Here is a 19,878-nt window from a genome sequence, read left to right as displayed (position 1 = left end):
GATGAAATTACTATAAACCACTCATTCTTTAACATGAGGCTCTCTTTCAGGCAACTGATTGAAATCTACACAATGGGAATGGGACTTTTTGTGTTGGGGAACAGGGAAAGGTAATTTTGGAACTTGGGACTCTATTGTAAATCTGGAGCTCTAGAAAGAAGATCTTGAGGGCTCTGGACAGCAAGAAGGCAGGGGAGATAGGATATGAAATGAGTGTTGGGAAGGTAGACCAGTGCCTGCTTCACTATGAATTTGCCTTGGTTTTGTCGTATCTTCCCTATTACCAGAAATCTGTCTGTTCTAATTATTCTTATCTGGTTTAGACTGAAATGTTGAGTATCCAAGTGAGGAGATGGTCAATTTGTTTTGTTTTTTGGTACCAGGGGCACTTAACCACTGAGTCACATCCCCAGCCTTTTCTTATTTTTTATTTTGAGACCAGGTCTAAGTTGCTTAGGGCCTCTTTAAATTGCTGAGGCTGGCCTTGAATTTGTGATCCCCCTGTCTCAGTTTCCTTAGTTGCTAGGATTACAAGCATATACCACCACGCCCAGTATGGTCCACCGTTGTTAATCTAAAATTGGAGTCTCCCTTTTTTCATTTCATCCTTCCTTGCCACTGCCTTGAGTTCTATGAATAGATTACCTCACCTCTCTCCCATCTCAAGTTCTGTTGTCTGAACCCATTTTAGAAATCACTGCCATCATTTCCATTCTCCTATCAATGAACTGACTTTGAGACATAAGAAAGAATCTTGGAGGCTTTCCAGAATTAGTTGAACTCTGCATGCAGAGGTATGCTTAGGGATGACTATGCTGCTGGGAATAGGACAAAAAAATAACTGAAAACAAGCTCTTGTACTCTAGTTCTTCTAGATAGCTAACAAGGAAGAGCACATTTATTCAGGAATGAATATTCATTTTTTTCCTTTTCTTTCTCTCTCTTTTTTATTTATTTATTTTTTATTTTGGTGCTGGGGATCAAACAACCAGGGTCTCACACATGCCTAGGCAAGTGGTCTGTCACTAAGCTACATCCTTGGCCCTTATGAATATTTCTTAATCTATTTCTTCACTGTCTAGGTTTTCCTACAGCTTCCAGTAGAGAATAACTTTGCCATGATTGTCCACACGAAAGCAGCTGGCAGGACCAGTATCAAAGTCACTGTTCACTGTGTGAACAGTTCCTCTGGGCAGTTTGAGGGAAATTTGTCAGAACTGTCTGATGAAGTTCAGATCCTGGTAAGCACTCAAACCTAAATCTTGTTTCTGTATATCAAGTGAAGAAAGTTATATTCGCTTATCATCCATAAGTGCTTAATCTGGATGGAAAATTTGCTATAAGGATCCCTGGAACAATTTTCTGATTCTACATCTTATTATTCCTGCTAATTGCTTCTATAGAGACCTAACATTAGAAATTTTAACACATACACTCCCTTCAACTCCCACACTAGGAACACTACAACAACTAGAGAGGGATTCGTTTCCAGCAAAGATATTATAATATAGCCATTTAGATATAGTCACAGGTAGAATGAACTATAGTAGTAAGCTGTGATCAGTGTCACATGCATGTAATTCCAGCAGTTGTGAAGGCTGACGCAAGAGGATTGACAGTTCAAAGCCAGCCTCAGCAAAAGCGAGGCATCAAGCACTCAGTGAGACTCTGTGTCCAAATAAAATACAAATTAGGGCTTGGGATGTGGCCCAGTAGCTGAGTGCCCCTGAGTTCAATCTCTGGTACACCCCCTGACACAAATAAAAAAAGAAATATAATACTAACTTCTGGTAAGGTGTAAAAGTATAGTTGCTACACACGCTCTCAGGCTAAAAGTTAAATGACCCTACTTTTAGAATTCAGAAGACAAATTACCATTGTATAGGTAAATTTCTCTACCTCCGAATTTGAAGGGTTTTTTTAATATTTTTCTTTATTTTGGCTTTGGTTCTATGATTCAATGTAGGGATGAGGAAAGCACACTTTACTAGGAAGTGGAAAAACTGGATGGTTTCCTTTGTGAAAGGAGCGAATGACCTTGATAACTTAATATTATATAAGTTCTTGTTGATTTAATACAGGTTCTTTGTTCCCAAATCTTATTTCAGGTTACCAGAGTTAAAATTAGAAATTTCAGCCAGGCACTGTGGCACATGCCTTTAATCCCAGTGGCTCAGGAGACTGAGGCAAGAGGACCTCAAGTTCAATGCCAGCCTCAGCAAAAGCAAGGCACTAAGCAACTCAGTGAGGCCCTGACTCTAAATAAGATACAAAATAGGGCTGGGGATGTGACTCAGTAGTTGAGTGTCCCTGAGTTCAAAACCTGGTACCCCAAAAAAACAAAAAGACAAAAAAAATTAGAAATTTCAAAGCTATTTTCTACCTAAGTAATTCAGAGGATATACAGTAAGTAAACTTTGCCATATGCGTCATCCATCACTCAGAAACAGGGCTAATATTAGTTGTCTATTCTAGAATACCAAGATATGTTTAAATTGTTTGGTTCATTGTAGAAAGGAGTGTTTTTGAAGATTCTAGATTAATTAAAGTTGGGCAGACTGCTGACTTGAGAGTGTGTGTGTGTGTGTGTGTGTGTGTGTGTGTATGTGTGTGTGTGTTACTGAGGATCAAACCCAGGGGCACCTTACCTCTGCATCACATTTCCAGTTCTTTTTATTTATTTTTTTTATTTTGAGACAGTCTTTCCAAGTTGCCAGGGTTGGCTTTGAACTTGGAATCCTTCTGCCTCAGTCTCGTGAGTAGCTGGGATTATAGGTGTGTGCCACCGCGCCTGGGCTGTAATTGTCATTAGCATATAATCCCTTGGAGATTATACTGAAGTCCATATGTGAGTAAAGATCATAATTTGTCTTTTCCAGAAATGAGGAAAACATTATTTTCTCATTATAGGTATTCGAAAAACTCCAACTTTTCTCTTCAGAGTGCCAACCTGAGCAGATTTTAATGCCTATGAATTCTCAGCTCAAACTCCATACCAACAGGTAAAGAAAAGGCAGAAGGTGGTCCAGGTTCTATCTTTAAGTATCTTTAGTAAAAAACTGCACATGGAAAGAACTACCCTTGCCTTCCAGGTGATTTGTTTTAACCTCTGAATATTTTTTTAGTTGCAGTGAAATAATTCACATTAAAAAAAAAAAGAAAAGCTAACCACTTTATAAAGTGTTAAATCCAGTGGCATTCACAGTACATTCACAGTACATTCAAGTACATTCACAGTATTATACAACTGTCACCTCTATCTACTTCTAAAACATTTTCATCACCACCAAAGGAGACATACTAACTAAGCAACCACTGCCTATTCTCCCTTTCTCCAAGTTCCAAACAACCATTAAACTGCTTTCTTTCCTTATGGTATAAACTATTCTGGATATTTCATATAAAAAGAATCATACAACATGCAAATTTTTGTGTTGACTTCTTTCAGTTAGCATAATAGTTTTGAGATTCATCCACACTATAGCATGTATCAGTACCTTATTTCTTTCTATGACTGAATAATTTTCCATTATGTAAATATATCATAACATTTGTTTATCCAATTACTCATTAATGGACATTTAGGTTATGTTTACTTTTTGACTATTGTGAATAGTACTACTATGAACACTCATGTACAAGTATTTGAATGCCTATTTTCAATTGTTTTAGTCAAATAATTTTTTATGATAAATGTTTTGATTTTTAAAGAGCTAAGCATAATCCAAAAGCAGACTTTTAGTACAGACTCAAACAGTAGTTCTGGTTAGATTCTTTTACTCCTTTCCCTCTGAGAAAGTAGCCAAGAGTTGCCACTTGTTTCATTTATTTCCTAGGGAAGGAGCTGCCTTTGTGAGTTCCCGGGTTCTCAGGTGTTTCCCTAACTCATCTGTCATTGAGGAAGATGGTGAAGGGCTCCTGAAAGCTGGTTCCATTGCAGGTACTGCTGTGTTGGAAGTCACTTCTATTGAACCTTTTGGAGTCAACCAAACAACCATAACTGGGGTCCAGGTGAGTTCAGGGACTTACTCATAAAGGGGGGTCCTGTAATTCCAACTATTGAGGAGATTGAGGCAGGAGGATTGTACGTTTAAGGTCAGTGGGCAATTTAAGTAAGATACTGTCTCAAAATTTAAAAAAAAAAAAAAAAAATTAAATGGGCTGGGAATGTAGTTCAGTGGTAGAGTATTTGCCCTGCATTCATGAGTCCCTATTTTAGATCCCTAGCACTTGAAATAAATAAATAGAAATACCATGGCTTTAAGAAGCAGGATTCCTTTCTTAAGAACTAGAAATTTAGGCTGAGTGTGGTGGCACACCCCTGTATCCCAGCAGCTTCGGAGACTGAGGCAGGAGGACCTTGAGTTCAAAGCCAGCCTTAGCAATGGTGAGGTAGCAAGCAACAGTGAGACCCTGTCTCTAAATAAAACACAAAAAAGGGTTGGGGATGTGGCTTAATGGTCAAGTGCCCCTGAGTTCAATCTCTGATACTCACCCCAAAAAAACACTTGAAATTTATCTGAGTACAGTAGCACATACCTGTAATCCCAGATATTTGAGAGGTCAAGTCAGGAGGATTGTAAATTCAAGGCCAACCTGGTCAATTTAGCAAGACTCTGTCTCAAAAAATAAAAAGTGCTTGGGATGTAGTTTATTGGCAAAGCACCCCAAAGTTTAATCCCTACTACCGAGAAAAAAAAAAAAAAAAAAAGACCTAGAAACTTCTCTGGAAGTCATAAATTAATCTCTAAAATAACAGGCCAATTTTGATTTGGTTATAAACCATCAGATTACAGTGGCTTGGGAAGCTGAGGCAGGAGGATTGTAAGTTCAAAGCCAGTCTTAGCAATTTAATGAGGCCCTAAGCAATTTAGCAAGACCCTATCTCAAAATTTTTAAAATAAATTAAAAAAAGGCTGGGGATGTGGCTCAGTGGTAAAGTGCTTGCCTAGCATGTGTGAGGCCCTGGGTTCCATCCTCAGCACCACATAAGAAAATAAATAATATAAAGGTATTGTGTCCATCTACAACAACAACAAAAATAAATTTAAAAATATATAAATATATTATATTATTAGTGGACTGTGCCCCTGGGTTCAATCTCTACTGCAAAAAAAAAAAAAAAAAAAAAAAAAAAAAAAAAAAAAGTTTTTCCTATAGAAAAGGAATACCACTGTTTTTATCATTGGTTATAAATTGTAGAATATAGTAGCAGTTCTTCTCCAATGCATCCTTCTCTGTACCAGTAGGTTTTGTCTCCCACAGGTAGCACCAGTAACATACCTGAAAATGAGCAGCCAACCCAAGCTATACACAGCCCAAGGAAGGACCCTATCAGCCTTCCCCTTGGGCATGTCTCTCACTTTCATTGTTCAGTTTTATAATAGCATCGGAGAGAAATTCCACACCCACAATACTCAGCTTTATCTGGCTCTGAACAGGTATGGAAGTCAAAGGAATGTTGTTGACACTGTGGCAGATTAGGCTAGTATTGTATTGCAGCTCCAGTAAAGGTCTCTAACATTCTAAACTTGGAATGTGATGTTTATTCCTTTTGCTAAGATTTTAGGGGCTGGGTCTTGGCTCAGTAGTAGAGCACTTGCCTAACACACTTCTCAGGACTGAGGTTGTGGCTCAGTGGTAGAGCACTTGCCTAACATGTGAGGCATTGGGTTTGATTCTCAGCACCACATATAACTAAATGAATAAAATAAAGGTCTGTCAGCATCTAAAAAAGATTTTAAAATAATGGCCGGCTAGGGTGGCCTGTAATTCCAGTGGCTCTGGAGGCTGTGAGTCCTTAAGCAACTTTAAAAAACGAAGATTATTAAAATAATGGACTGGGGAAGAAGCCCAGTGGTAGAGCATTTGCCCAAACCCAGTGTGAGGCACTGGGTTTGAACTCCAGTAGTGGAAAAAAAAATGGTTAAAAAGTAATTTAAAAGGCCAGATTCAGTTAAAGAATGGTATTGTCAATAAAGAAAATTTTCAATAGGTTTTGAATTTTTTAAGTCCTAGTTCACAGAAAGAACCATAGGAACTAATCTGAATGTTATTATCAAAAAGTTTTACTGGGGGGCTGGAATTGTGGCTCAGTGGTAGAGCACTTGCCTGGCATGTGTGAGGCCCTGGGTTCCATTCTCAGCACCACATATAAATAAATAATTTTTTAAAAAATCCATTGACAATTAAAGTAATATATTTAAAAAAAAAAAAAAAGTTTTACTGGAACCAGCTGGGTGTGGTGGCACACGTAATCCCAGTGGCTCAGGAGGGCCAGCAGGAGAATCAAGAGTTCAAAACCAGCCTCAACATAAGCGAGGCACTAAGCAACTCAGTGAGACCCTGACTCCAAATAAAATACAAAGTAGGGCTGGGGATGTGGCTCAATCGTCAAGTGCTCCTGAATTCAATCCCGGTACCCCCTCCAAAAAGTTTTACTGGAACCAGGTGCAGCAGCACATACCAGTAATTCTAGCTACTTGGGAAGCTGAAGCAGGAGAATCACAAGTTCCAGGCCAGCCCGGAAAATTTAGTGAGACTCTGTCTGAAAAAAAAAATAATAATAATAGAAAGGGCTGGGGTTGTAACTCAGTGTTAGAGCTCTTTCCTAGTGTGTTCAAATTCCTGGGTTCAATCCACAATCATACACACACACACGTGGAGCTTTACTGGAAACAAAAAAAGTTAAAACCTTACTACTGGATATAGTGATACATGCCTATAATCCCAGCAACTCAGGAAACTGAGGCAAAAGGATCACAAGTTCAAGACCAGCCTCAGCAACTTAGTGAGGCCCTGCCTCAAAAGAAAAAAAAAATTAGAGAAAGGGACTAGGAATGTAGCTTAATGGTAAAGAGCCTGTGGGTTCAATCACTGCTCTCAAAATTTTAAAATTTAAAAAATTTAAAAGCCTTAATAGTGAAAACTATCATTGTTCTCATTAGAACCGAGGGGGAAATAACCTTCCTAGGCACTATACAAATGAAGGTAATAGACTATTCCTGGGCCTGTACTTGTTTACTTTGTGTGTGAAGAAGTGCTTCTGAACTTTTGAGATGTTGAAAATAAAACGTGTTAGAATCATCCCCCTAAATTTTTCCTATTTGTTGTTTCTCTTCAGAGATTAACTTGGTTGTTGTTTATTTTTTCTGCGGTGCTGGGAATTAAACCCAAAGCGCTGTGTATGCTAGCCAAGTGCTGTACCACTGAGCTACATCCCCAGCCATTCTTTTCAGAGATTTCTTTCTTTCATGTCTACTTTCAGAGATGACTTGCTGCTTATTGGACCAGGGAATAGGAACTATACTTACATGGCCCAAGCTGTGAATAAAGGGGTAACACTTGTGGGACTCTGGGACCGGAGACATCCAGGCATGGCAGATTATATTCCTGTTGCTGTAGAGCATGCCATTGAGCCAGACACCAAGCTTACCTTTGTTGGGGATGTCATCTGCTTCAGTACTCACCTCGTCAACCAGCATGGTCTGTATACCATCTCTTTCTCAACCTAACAATTGACAGTTCTGAGGATTTGAAAGCCGCTAATTCCATAGAGAATTTTTTCCCTCAACTTATCTAAAATCTGGGTTGGGAATATAGCTCAGTGGCAGAGTACTTGCATAGCCTGTGTAAGGCCCTGAATTCAGTCCCCAGCATGGCTTTAAAAAAAAAGAATCTAAAATCTGAAGACATGAGGAAGAGGGCTGGGGATATAGCTCAGTTGGCAGAATGCTTGTCTTGCAAGCATAAGGCCCTGGGTTCAATCCCCAGCACCGCAAAAGAGAAAAAAAAAAAAAAAAAAAAAAAGACATGAGGAAGAAAATAGTTTTTAATTATTTCATTTTTTTCATGTTAACTGATAATTCTCAGTTTAATGACAATTTTTCTCAATAGTCAGCCAATTAGGAGTTAGTAATACCTAAAAAGTGCTTATTGAACACACAAAGCCCTGTGTTATATAATATAGATAATGTAGGGTACTATACCTTCTTCATTCCCAGCTTCTGAAGGAGGGAAACATCTAAGTTGAAGAATATTGAAGGATAAAATAAAATAAAGGAAAGAGCAATAAGGATTTAGTTTTAGGAAATAATTGTGTATGCACATTTTATGAAACACATAAGGAGGCCTAACTCCTCATATATCATCACTGTTATAGGTTTGGCCTTATACCAGGCAAACTGTATTCAGCAAAGTACTTCTAAGTAGAAGTACTATTGAGTTTAATAATCATGTAAAATCCATCCTTGTCTAGAAAATGTGAATTCTCTGCACTTACAGATAGCCTATCCCAAAGTGGTATATATGCCATAATCCATCCAAGTAAGATTGGCTGTGGGGTGATGTGTAGTTTTGGCTCTGCAACCTCTTCTGGGAATTACAGATACATGTATTTGGGTAAAGTGATGCAATGTTGGACCAATTTTAATATCCATATTTTTAAACTTTTTTTAATTTAAATTTTTATTTTTACAGACTGCATTTTGATTAATTATACACAAATGGGATACAACTTTTCATTTCTATGGTTGTACACAATGTAGATTCACACCATTCATGTAATCATACATATACATAGGGTAATACTGTCCGTTTCATTCTACTTTCTGTTCTCTACCCCCTTCCACCCCATTTTCCTCTACACCTTCCAAAGTTACTTCATTCTTCTCTTCCCTTTACCTTTCCCTCCTTTTTATATATTATCATGTACTTACCAGAGAAAACATTCGGCCTTTGGTTTTTTGGCTTGGCCTATTTCACTTAGCATGATATTTTCTACTTCATCCATTTACCAGCAAATGCCATAATTTTATTATTCTTTATGGCTGAATACTATTCCATTATGTATATATACCACAGTTTATTTATCCACTCATCAATTGAAGGACATCTAGGTTGGTTCCATAATCTAGCTATTGTGAATTGAGTTGCTATGAACATTGATGTGGCTGCATCATTGTAGTATGCTGATTTTTAGTCCTTTGGGTATAGGCCAAGGAGTGGGATAGCTGGGTCAAATGGTGGGTCCATTCCAAGCTTTCTGAGGAATCTCCATACTGCTTTCCAGAGTGGCTGCACCAATTTGCAACTCCACCAGCAATGTATGAGTGTGCCTTTTTCCCACATCCACACCAACACTTATCATTGCTTGTATTCTTGATAATAGCCATTCTAATTGGAGTTAGATGAAATCTTAGAGTGGTTTTAATTTGCATTTTTCTAATTTCTAGGGATGATGAGCACTATTTCATATATTTGTTGATCACCTGATATCTTCTGTGAAGTGTCTGCACATTTTCTTAGTCCATTTATTGATTGGGTTCTTTGTATTTGGGGTGTAAAGTTTTTTAAGTTCTTTACAAATCTTGGAGATGAGTCCTCTGTCTAAAGTGTGTGTGGAAAAGATTTTCTCCCACTCTGTAGGCTCTCTTTTCACATTATTGTTTCCTTTGCTGAGAAAGTCTTTTAGTTTGAATCCATTCCATTTATTGATTCTTGCTTTTATTTCTTGCACTATGGAGGTCTTGTTAAGGAAGTCTGATCCTAAGCCAATGTGATGGAGATTCGGGCCTACTTTTTCTTCTTTTTGGTGAAGGGTCTTGGGTCTAATTCCTAGATCCTTGATCCATTTTGAGTTTTGTACAGGGTGAGAGATAGGGGTTTAATTTCATTTTACTACATATGGAGTTCCAGTTTTGCCAGCACCATTTGTTTAAGAGGCTGTCTTTTCTCCATTGTATATTTTTGGCACCTTTGTCTAGTATGAGATAACTGTACTTATGTGGATATGTCTCTGTGTCATCTATCCTGTACGATTGATCTACCTATTTTGGTGCCTAATACCCATATTTTAAAAAAAATTTTTAGTAGTAGGTGAACACAAGATCTTTATTTATTTTTATGTGGTGCTGGGTATTAAACATAGTGCCTCATACGTGCAAGGCAAGAGCTCTACCACTGAGCTAAGCCCCAGCCCTGGACCGATTTTAACATTAACTTCATTGTCTTGAACTTGATATAAAGGGAGATTTGTTCAGCCAAGGTTCAACCCTCCAATCCTGTAACTGACTTATGAGCAACCACTACTAATTTGTACTCCAGGACCAGTGAGCTAAACCTGCTTTAATTCTGATAGCCAATGAAGCAGAGGCTCTTTTTACTCTAGCTTTTACTCTAGCTGTAGTTTTGCCAGGATTGCTCCTCAGTCTTCCATTCTGAAATTTTGGGGGACATCTCATGTCAATACCACTTTGGATGAGGAAGCAAAAGGGCTACATGCTAGTATCAATAATCCTGTAGGTTACTACTCTTATCTAATTTTTGATATTCCTTTCCCACATTGAGACTTAAAACAAAGTAAACAAATCTTCTCTCCACCAATATCACTTTCTTACAGTCTTCCTGCTGGCAACAATCAGTAGCTCAAAGCGTATTCATCCTTAGCAGAGTCTACAAAAAGCTTAATCAAAAGTTATTCACATATGTAGAAAGAATTTTTCTTTCTCCTAAGGACGACAGTGACATTGTCAGTGTAGGTCTTGTTTTATTTTGCTCACATGATATATGAAGGGGAAACTTAACATTCAGAATATAGTTATCCTCAAAGTTGGGTATTCTTCCTGGAAGAGATGTCTGCATTCTTGAAGATATAATTGTCTTGAATGGTCTACTGGAATATGAATAAGGTTTGAGTGATTTATATCAAAGGTTGCAGCCAGATGCTTTTTCTTATCTCTTCCTAGGTGAACCTGGAGTATGGATGATTTCTGCTGACACTATTCTACAGACAGACATTGTCACTGGAGTAGGAGTAGCCAGGAGTCCAGGAACTGCAACAATCTTTCATGACATTCCAGGGGTAGTGAAAACATATCGAGAGGTAAACCTAACCAACTGTAATAAATATGGCAAATGAGAAATTCCCAAGATAATGACGACTGAGAAAAGGGAGTGAAAATGAAGGCCATGCACTGACAGCTTTCATTTCCAAAGACAAATGTTTTCCAGGGAGGAAGTGTCTTATCACCCTTAAAAGAAACAGTCTCTAGGAGACGTTTATCTCCTCCAAAGTAGATCCTCTCCAGACACTGCCCACATACCTCTGACCAAAAAAAGTTCAAATTTCTGAGTGCCCAAGGAAACTGATATGCACACTAGACCATCCCTCAAAATAACCTGTATAAACCCAGCCCTTTGTTTGTGGGTTCATTTTCCACCAGGAAAGTGGGTTCCATGGGGGCCGTTTCATCCCTGAATCCCCTGTTGTATTATGAAACTGTTCCTGAATAAACAACTGAGAAGACTTGTGAGATTTGCGTCCTGCCCAGTCGTTTTGTGCTAACTATACCAGAGTAGAAGAGTGACTGTTTTCATATATGGGGGTATGCATACAGAAAATATAACCTATGAAAGGAAGGAGATACACTCATAACAGATACAAAGCCAAATAGCAAACTTTATTAGTACATAACAGTGCTTAATATTCTTTACCAGAAGAATGTCTAATCTGATTTCTGTTTTCACACTGTGGTTTCTGGATGATATTAGACAATAAGGCAAGGATAGAATCTAAAAGACCATTTGGGAGTCTGCTACAGTAATTCAGGTAAGATAGGATGGTGGACCAGGATGGGAACAGAGGAGGTGGTAAAAAGCTGAACAGATTCTAGGTATATTTTGTAGGTAGAACCAATAGAACCTGACAGATTACATGTAGTATAAGAGAATCAATAATGATTTAAAAAAAAGAAGAATGATTCAAGAGCCAGACACCATGGGCATGATCATGTAGTTCCAGCTACTTGGAAGTCTGAGGCATGAGGATGGCTTGAGCCCAAGAATTCTAGACCAGGCTGGGCAACAAAGAAAGGCCATGGCTTTAAAAATAACAATCATCAAAAATCATCATCATCATCATCATAATCATCCATGGTTCATGGTTTATTTTTTTCCCTTCCTTCCTCCCTCCCTCCCTCCCTCCCTCCCTCTCTCTCTCTCTCTCTCTCTCTCTTTCTTTCTTTCTCTTTCTTTCTTTTTTCTTCTTTCTCTCTCTCTTCCCTCTCTTCCTTCCTTCCTTCCTTTTTCTCTCTCTCTCTCTTTCTTTCTTTATTTCTTTCTTTCTTTTTCTTGTGTTTAGGCAGAATTTTGTGAGTTACAATGATACTACCTGCAAAACAGATGAACTTCTTAATCTCAGTGGCTAAATGCAATAGATTTTTATTTTTTGTTCATATGTTAAGTCCAAAATGGCTATCCTTGATTGGGAGGCCTTCCATCTTGGGTCTTTACCTTTTCCTGACCTCAGAGTCGTCGACATTCATCCAATAAGTAGGGGGAAAAAAAAAGTATGGGAAGTTATATATGAAACCATTGTCTTGAATGTAGGCCATTTCCAGCTACAAAGGATCTTGGTCAATGCACTCTAGCAACAAGAACAAACTGAAAATACACCAGCATGACAAAAGCTAACATCTGCTGTCAATTGGATCAAGGTGATCCTCCAGTATTGTTGCTTGCCTTCTTGCTTGTCCATACACAGGTGAAGGGCATTCCAACTTCAAAGACTTTACTCTTGTTCTTTCCTCTCATTGGAATGTTCTTCACCAAATACCTGTATGGTTTATTCCCTTGCTTAAAACTCTCCATGGCTCTCTGTTGCTGTCACGCGTTGTGCCCCAAACATAGCAAGCTCTCTCTGTCTGTGAATTCTATGCATTTCCCCCTTTTCAACTGAAGAATAGCTACTTATTTTATGTTTTGCCTCAGCTCAATCATCACCTTCAGGTTAGAAATGACTCCCTCTTCATAGACAACCTGCATCTTCTTCCATCTGGCCATACCTTTTCTTCCATCTGGTCACACCTATTTTCTTTCTTTTATCTTTCTTCATCCCCCTTTTCCTCCCCTTCTCCTCCCACTTTTAACTGGGGTTTGAACCCAGGGGCACTCTACATCTAAGCCTATATCCCCAATCCTTCTTATTTTTAATGTAACTAAATTGAATTTCAAGTTTCTTGAATATTTAAAAAAAAAAAAAACTACAGTAGTACTAAGGAGAATGGACAGTATGCCCCATTTGAAGACGTTTTTGGGGAAAAAGGTTACATTATTGCCTTTTCTCATAATCATTAAACATTTGTTTTTTTATACAACACATAGTATAAATCTACGAAGATAAAATAGGGTCAGATTTATGTCACTGAAGAAATTAGAATCTAAACAGGGAAATTTAAAAAGTATAAAGAAGCTGGGCACAGTGGCACAGGCCTGTAATCCCAGCAGGAGGATCATGAGTTCAAAGCCAGCCTCAGCAATTTAGCAAGACCCTATCTCAAAATAAAATATAAAAAAGAGCTGGGGATGTGACTCAATGGTTAAGTATCCCTGGGTTAAATCCCCAGAACTAACTAACTAAATAAATAATAAATAAAAAGTATTTAAAAAATGAGACAGAACAGTACAGGTGTACTTTGAATTTTCAAAGAAGGTTGAGATTATATGCAATTAGACAAAGAAAACTTTCTAAAGTTGTGATTATTTTAAAAGGCATAGGTAGTCATAGAAAGGGAAGGTATGTCAGAATGAATAATGGGCAAAATTTCTTTCTAGAAAAAATATTTTCTTCTCAAAGGTAAATAGATTTTGTGGTTCTCATATATTTGGTCACTAGAAAGTTAGTTTGTATTTGTGCAAAATGGATGCTTTTGTTTGAATAAGTTATGAGGGGTGAACAGGAAGGGAACAAAATTCTCTAAGAACACAGGCATAGATTTTCTTCTGATTTGCTGATAGGTGGTTGTCAACGCATCATCAAGATTAACTCTCAGTTATGACCTCAAGACTCATCTCACTAATACTCCCAATTCAACTGTATTCAAACTTTTCATCACCACTGGAAGAAATGGTGTCAATCTCAAAGGTTAGGAATTTCTTTATAGGTATGAGTGAATGTTTCCATCTTTCCTATCTTCCCTCATTTACCCCTCTGGATTTGTAATATAAATTTCCTTTTTTTTTTTTTTTTTTTCCTTTTTCTTTTTAAACTGGTGATGGAACACTTTACCCCTGAGCCACATTCCCAGTCCCTTTTATTTTTTATTATAAGCCCCAAGTTTCTGGGGCTGGCCTTGAACTTGTGATCCTCCTGCCTCAGCCTCCTGAGTCACTGAGAAAGTTTCCTTTATTTCAAAATCAAATCCAGGGAGGGGAAAGGGGAAGGAAAGATAGTGGAATGAGACAAATATCATGACCCTATGTACATATAAGAGTACACAAATGCTGTGAATCTATAGCATGTACAACCATAGAAATGAAAAGTTGTACCCCATTTGTGTACGATGAATCAAAATGCATTCTGTAAAAATAAAAATTAAAATATAAAAATCAAATCCATCTTGACAAACCATGGAGATCTATGAGGCCTCAGAAATTATGAATGGATTATAAGTTTGGGTGTTTTTTGTTGTTGCTTTGTTTTTGTTTTTGTTTTTTCCCCTGTCTGGGAATAGACTCAGGGCCTTGAGCATGTTAGGAATGTTGTGAATGTTAGGAATGAGCTATACCCTTAGCCTAGATTAAAGTTTTTTAATAGGCTCAATTTAAATCACTATTGTCTTTGTAGTTTAAAAAATACAGGTTCTGGCCGGCATAGTGATGCATGCCTATAATCCCAGCAGCTCAGGAGGCTGAGGCAGGAGGATCACAAGTTCAAAGCCAGCCTCAGTAAAAGCGAGGCACTATGCAACTCAATGAGACCCTGTCTCTAAATAAAAATACAAAACAGGGCTGGGGATGTGGCTCAGTGGTCTGGTGCCCCAGAGTTCAATTCCCAGTACCCCCCACCAAAAAAAAAAAATACAGGTTCTTAGGCTTCTTCCAGAGAGGTAGGGGTGTGTGTGTGTGTGTGTGTGTGTGTGTGTGTGTGTGTGTGTGTTTATGGGGGATCAAACCCAGGAGTGCTCTACCACTGAGCTATATCCCCAACTCTTTTTATTTTTGAGACAATGTCTCACTAATTTCAGGGCAGCTACCATTGAGCTATATCCCAGCCCTTTATTTTTATTTTTTCATTTTGAGTAGAGTCATACCAAATTGCCCAAGGCTGACCTCAAATTTGAGATCCTCCTGCTTTAAACTTGAAGTGTCTGGAATTACAGATGTGCACCACTGAGCCCAGCAGCATCCAAAGATTTAGTAAGTTCAGGGTAAGGCCTAGGAATCAATTATTTTAAAACATTTCCTGAGTTGAGAATTGTTGGAGTAGATTATATCCGGAAAATTTTTTTTATTTTATTTTATTTTTGAGATAGTCTTGCTAAATTCCCCAGGCTGGCCTCAAATTTATAATCCTCCTACCTCAGCCTCCTGAGTAGCTGGGATTATAGGCATGCACCATGATGCCAGCTTGAAGCATTTTTTGCTTAGTAGTTTATTTTGTATGTTTTTATTTCTTTTCTATTTATGGTATTGGGATGACAGGGCACTCTACCACTGACCTGCATCCCCAGCACTTATTTTGAGATGGGGTCTCCCTAAATTGCCCAGGCTGGCCTCAAACTTTTGATCCTCCTCCCTCAGATTCCTGAGTAACTGAGATTATAGATAGGGGCCACTGCACCTGCTTTTGCTTATTTTTGTTCTCTTTAGCCTATGATTTACTATCAAAAAAGGCAGAATAGAAGAAAACTAAAATAGAAACCTATAGATTCCAGATACGACACTGGGAATTTTTATAAATTTTATCTCACTTAACAATCTTATTCTGTAGTAATTATTATCCTAATTTTAAAGATGAGGATACTACCCAGGCATGACAGCACTCTCCTGTAATCCCAGCAATTTGGGAGGCTGAGGCAGAAAGGTCACAAGTCTGAGGCCTCAGCAACTTGGTGAGACCCTATCTCAAAACAAAAACAAAAAGGGCTGGCAATCAACTCAACTGGTACTAAGTCACCAGTTCCAAAGGGGGGGGTGGGTAGATGAAAATACTGAGTCTAAAAACAAGTAACTTGTGCAAGTTAGCAATTAGTCATGTGAAGTGGCAGATATGTCCCACCCCAAAGTCCATGCTCTTTTTTCTTTCTTCCTTCCTTAATAAAGAGCAAATTTCAGTGTTTGTTTGTTTTGTTGGCCATTTTGAGGATATTCAAAACCAAGTTAACAAATCCATAACATCATTACAATCTACAAAACTTAAGACATGGGGCTGATGGGTATAACTTAGTAGTGGAGAGCACGTTTAGAATGCATGAGGCCCTGGGTTCAATCCCCAACACCCAAAAAGTAAAAAAAAAAAAAAACAAATACAATTTAAGATAATTTAACGACTTGCCTTTTGTCCTTCAATTTTAAGGACAACATATTTTTCACATTAGCTATTTAATTTTGTAACAAATATAGTCTGTTATATATAAAGAATGTTTGATATTTTTGAAAGTTTTCTTGGTTATTTTACAGAGGAAAAAGTACTAAAAATTTATTTTTAACATAGTCACTGTTATTCAACTTAAAATTTTATGATCAGACTAGTTCTTCCTCCTGGAATCTTTCTGAAAATACAACTAATTTTACTGAGAAACTTAATGCATTGGTTCCTTTGATGTTGCTGATAGTTTCCGAAAAATCTGAACAATCACTGGATTACAGGCAAATGAGAAAGAGCTTCAGCAGACTGAAGCTACTATGCAACTATACAAGGGACATTATTTCTCCATGGCTAGGTGGTTCTAGTTAAGATATCACTTGTAATGAAGTTCTAGTGATTTTCGGCTGGAGTTATAATGCAATTAATTGTGGAAAACGAACCTTCCTAGACTCAAAAGCTACCTGGAACCTTTATTGTTAATAGCTATCCAACTTTCCTAGCCCTGAATTCCAAAAATCTTTGAAGAAGGATACTACTATGTATGATATTAATAATAGAAACCCACTAGAGTCATTCAAAACCTAGCAGATGCTGGGAGCGGTGATGCGTGCCTGGAATCCCAGTGGCTCAGGAGGCTGAGGCAGGAGGAGCATGAGTTCAAAGCCAGCCTCAGCAATTTAGTGAGGCCCTAAGCAACTCAGCAAGACCCTGTCTCAAAATAAACACAAAAGGGCTGGGGATGTGGCTTAGTGCCCCTGAGTTCAGTCCCTGGCACCCAACCCCCGCACAAATTTCAGTGGTATAGTGCTTGCCTAACATTTATGAGGCCCTAGGTCAATCCCCAGAGTTGAAAACAAATAAACAAAAAATACCCTAGCAGGGACAAGCAGAGCTGAGTGAAACAGCTGGGAGCACTAGCACTAACCTTTCTTGCCTTTTTTGGGGGGGGGGGTACTGAGGATTAAACCCAGAGCACTTTACCACTGAGCTACATCCCTACCCCTATTTATTTCTTTTAAGACAGGGTCTCACTAAGTTGCTTAGATCCTGACTGAATTGCTAAGGCTGTTCTCAAATTTGAGATTTTCCTGCCTCAGTCTCTTGAGTCATCTTGCTTATTTTTTTGATACCAAATTGCCTCTATATAATGGTCTCATCCCTCATTTTACAAACACTTGTGACTGTTATTTACCTATTTTCTGCTTCTTAGGATCCTGTACCCCCAATCAGGCCTTGGCCATTACAAAAGTACTTCTTCCAGAAACTCTCATGCTGTGCCATGTACAGTTCAGTAATACTTTGCTAGACGTTCCAGCAAGTAAAGTCTTTCATGTCCATTCAGACTTCAGCATGGAAAAAGGTAGGGTCTATCAGTTGAATGGTTTCCCCCCTTCTGTTTTCCTATTTGTATAAATGTCGCTTTCTTACTGGATTGTATTTGTTTGTGTTTTATCTGAAATATTACTGTGTAACCTTTCTCAATCAACACTTTCATTCAGTTGATTCAACAAACTTTAAACACTCTATGCTTTTCTATTAAAATTTACCTTTTTCTCCCCTTTGTTAGTCTCCATTTTCTCTTTGAAGGCCTGGATTGTGTCTCATTCATCTTTTATCCCTAGCATGTAGCACAATGTTTGAATGTTTATTTTTTAAATGAGCAATAGAATAGCTTTAACAAGTAGAAAATAGAAATAGGTACTGGGGTGACTTGACATAAATCAACAAACCTAAAATGAGAGAACTTTGTCAAATGTAATACATAAATAGGGTGGTGCTATGTGGGGAAAATCTGGCCAAAAAATACAAAAATAGGCAGTTACAGGTAACGAGCAACCACTGAAAGAAGGTTCATTCAGCAATCAAACACCAAATAAAATTCCTGTTACTAGTACTGGAACTGCAATTCAAGGGTAAAGCAGAGCTAGGGATGTAGCTCAGTGGTAGTGTTTGCCTAGTTTGCAAATGGCCCTGGGTTTGATCCAGAGGGGGAAAAAGAGAGAAGCTTTTAGCCAGACATGGTGGCACACCCCTGTAGAATCCCAGTGACTCTAGAGACTGAGGCAGGAGGATTCTAAGTTGAGGTCAGCCTCAAGCAACTTAATAAGGCCCTAAGCAACTTAGCAAGGGCCCTGCCTTAAAAAAATAAAATAAAATAAAATATATATATATATGAAAAATGTATGTGTACACACACACACACACACAGCTAGAAGAACTGGTGATACAGTTCAGTGATAAAGCACCTGAGTTCAATCTCTAGTATGAAAGAGTGTGTGTGGAGGAAGGAAGGACTGGGAATGTGCTAGATGTGAAGGAAGGGAGGGAGGGAGGGACAGAGGGAGGAAGGAAGGGAAGGAGGAAAGAAAGGGAAAAAGGAGGGAGGAAGGGAAGAAGGGAAGGGGGGAGGGAAGGAGGAAGGAGGAAAGGGAGGAAAGGAAGAAAGGGATGGAAGGAAGGAAAGGAAGACTAGGAATGTGCTACATGTGAGCAGAACGGTATATTCCAGGCAATATATAGCCCTGGAGAAGTCTCACTTCCTAGCACATAAGACTCTGGGTTCAATCCTCAGCACTGGTTTAAAAAAAAAAAAAAAAAAAAATGGGGTTTGGGCCAGACATTAAGGCAGACACTTGTAATCAGTGGCTTGGGAGGCTAAGGCAGATCATAAGCGCACCACCAGGCTCAGCAACTGAGCAAGGCCTTCAGCAACTTAGCAAGATCCTGTCTCAGTAAAAAGTAAAAAGGGCTTGGGATATGATTCAGTGGTTAAGTGCCCCTGGGTTCAATCCCCAGTAACAACAAAAAGTGATTTGGAAGTGATTAAACCGTGCTCAAAGATTGTCTTTGTTTTGTATCCTCAATTCTTCAATACCCTGCATATGCCATATTATTTAATACTTCCTGACATGTTGACTTACCAGTAAAGGTACTTAGGCAATAAATTCAGTTGTGGGATCCCTGGGATTGTTTTGTCTTTTTCTTCAGTATCCTCCTTAGTGTGGCCAATAGTGTGCTGACATTGAATACTCAAGAGTTCACATTTTCTCTTTTGCTCAATTTATGTGTCATCAGTTTTTCCTGTCTTATGTGGCTCAACAGAGCTCAGTGTTTTTTTTTTGTTGTTTTTTTTTCCCCAGGGGTTTATGTCTGCCTAATCAAGGTTAGACCACAATCAGAAGAGTTGCTCCAGGTTCTCAGCATGGCTGACACCTCAGTCTATGGGTGGGCCACACTGGTCAGTGAACGTAGCAAGAATGGAATGCAAAGAATCCTCATTCCTTTCCTCCCAGCCTTTTACATTAACCAATCAGAATTGGTTCTTAGCCACAAAGGAGACATTGGGGAGATAAAAGTACTGGGAGTTGATAAAGTTCTTGAGAATCTAGAGGTATGTTAAAGTCTGAACCAAAACTATAAGGAAGATTAGGGATTTGATAGACTTTTCATTTATTCCAAGGGTGATTTGAGTGATCTGATAAAAATCACCATAGGAAACCTCTGCTATGCAG

General features: G+C 38.5%; 1 protein-coding gene across 1 annotated transcript in view; it reads left to right on the top strand.

Moving 5' to 3' along the window:
* NUP210L (nucleoporin 210 like) overlaps nt 1-19,878 on the top strand; it is a 130,660-nt gene that overhangs the window by 104,710 nt on the left and 6,072 nt on the right. Inside the window, exons 28-36 of the mRNA XM_079152687.1 lie at nt 1,083-1,241; nt 2,911-3,002; nt 3,837-4,011; nt 5,266-5,441; nt 7,268-7,485; nt 10,746-10,882; nt 13,795-13,921; nt 17,577-17,726; nt 19,507-19,757. Coding sequence (XP_079008813.1) covers nt 1,083-1,241; nt 2,911-3,002; nt 3,837-4,011; nt 5,266-5,441; nt 7,268-7,485; nt 10,746-10,882; nt 13,795-13,921; nt 17,577-17,726; nt 19,507-19,757 — 1,485 coding nt within the window. The remainder of the gene's footprint in view (nt 1-1,082; nt 1,242-2,910; nt 3,003-3,836; nt 4,012-5,265; nt 5,442-7,267; nt 7,486-10,745; nt 10,883-13,794; nt 13,922-17,576; nt 17,727-19,506; nt 19,758-19,878) is intronic.

The sequence above is a fragment of the Sciurus vulgaris genome (assembly GCF_902686455.1).
Source record: "Sciurus vulgaris genome assembly, chromosome: 1".
NCBI lineage: Eukaryota > Metazoa > Chordata > Mammalia > Rodentia > Sciuridae > Sciurus > Sciurus vulgaris.
Note: the sequence above shows the minus strand (reverse complement) of the source record. Positions and strands in the feature narration are given on the sequence as shown.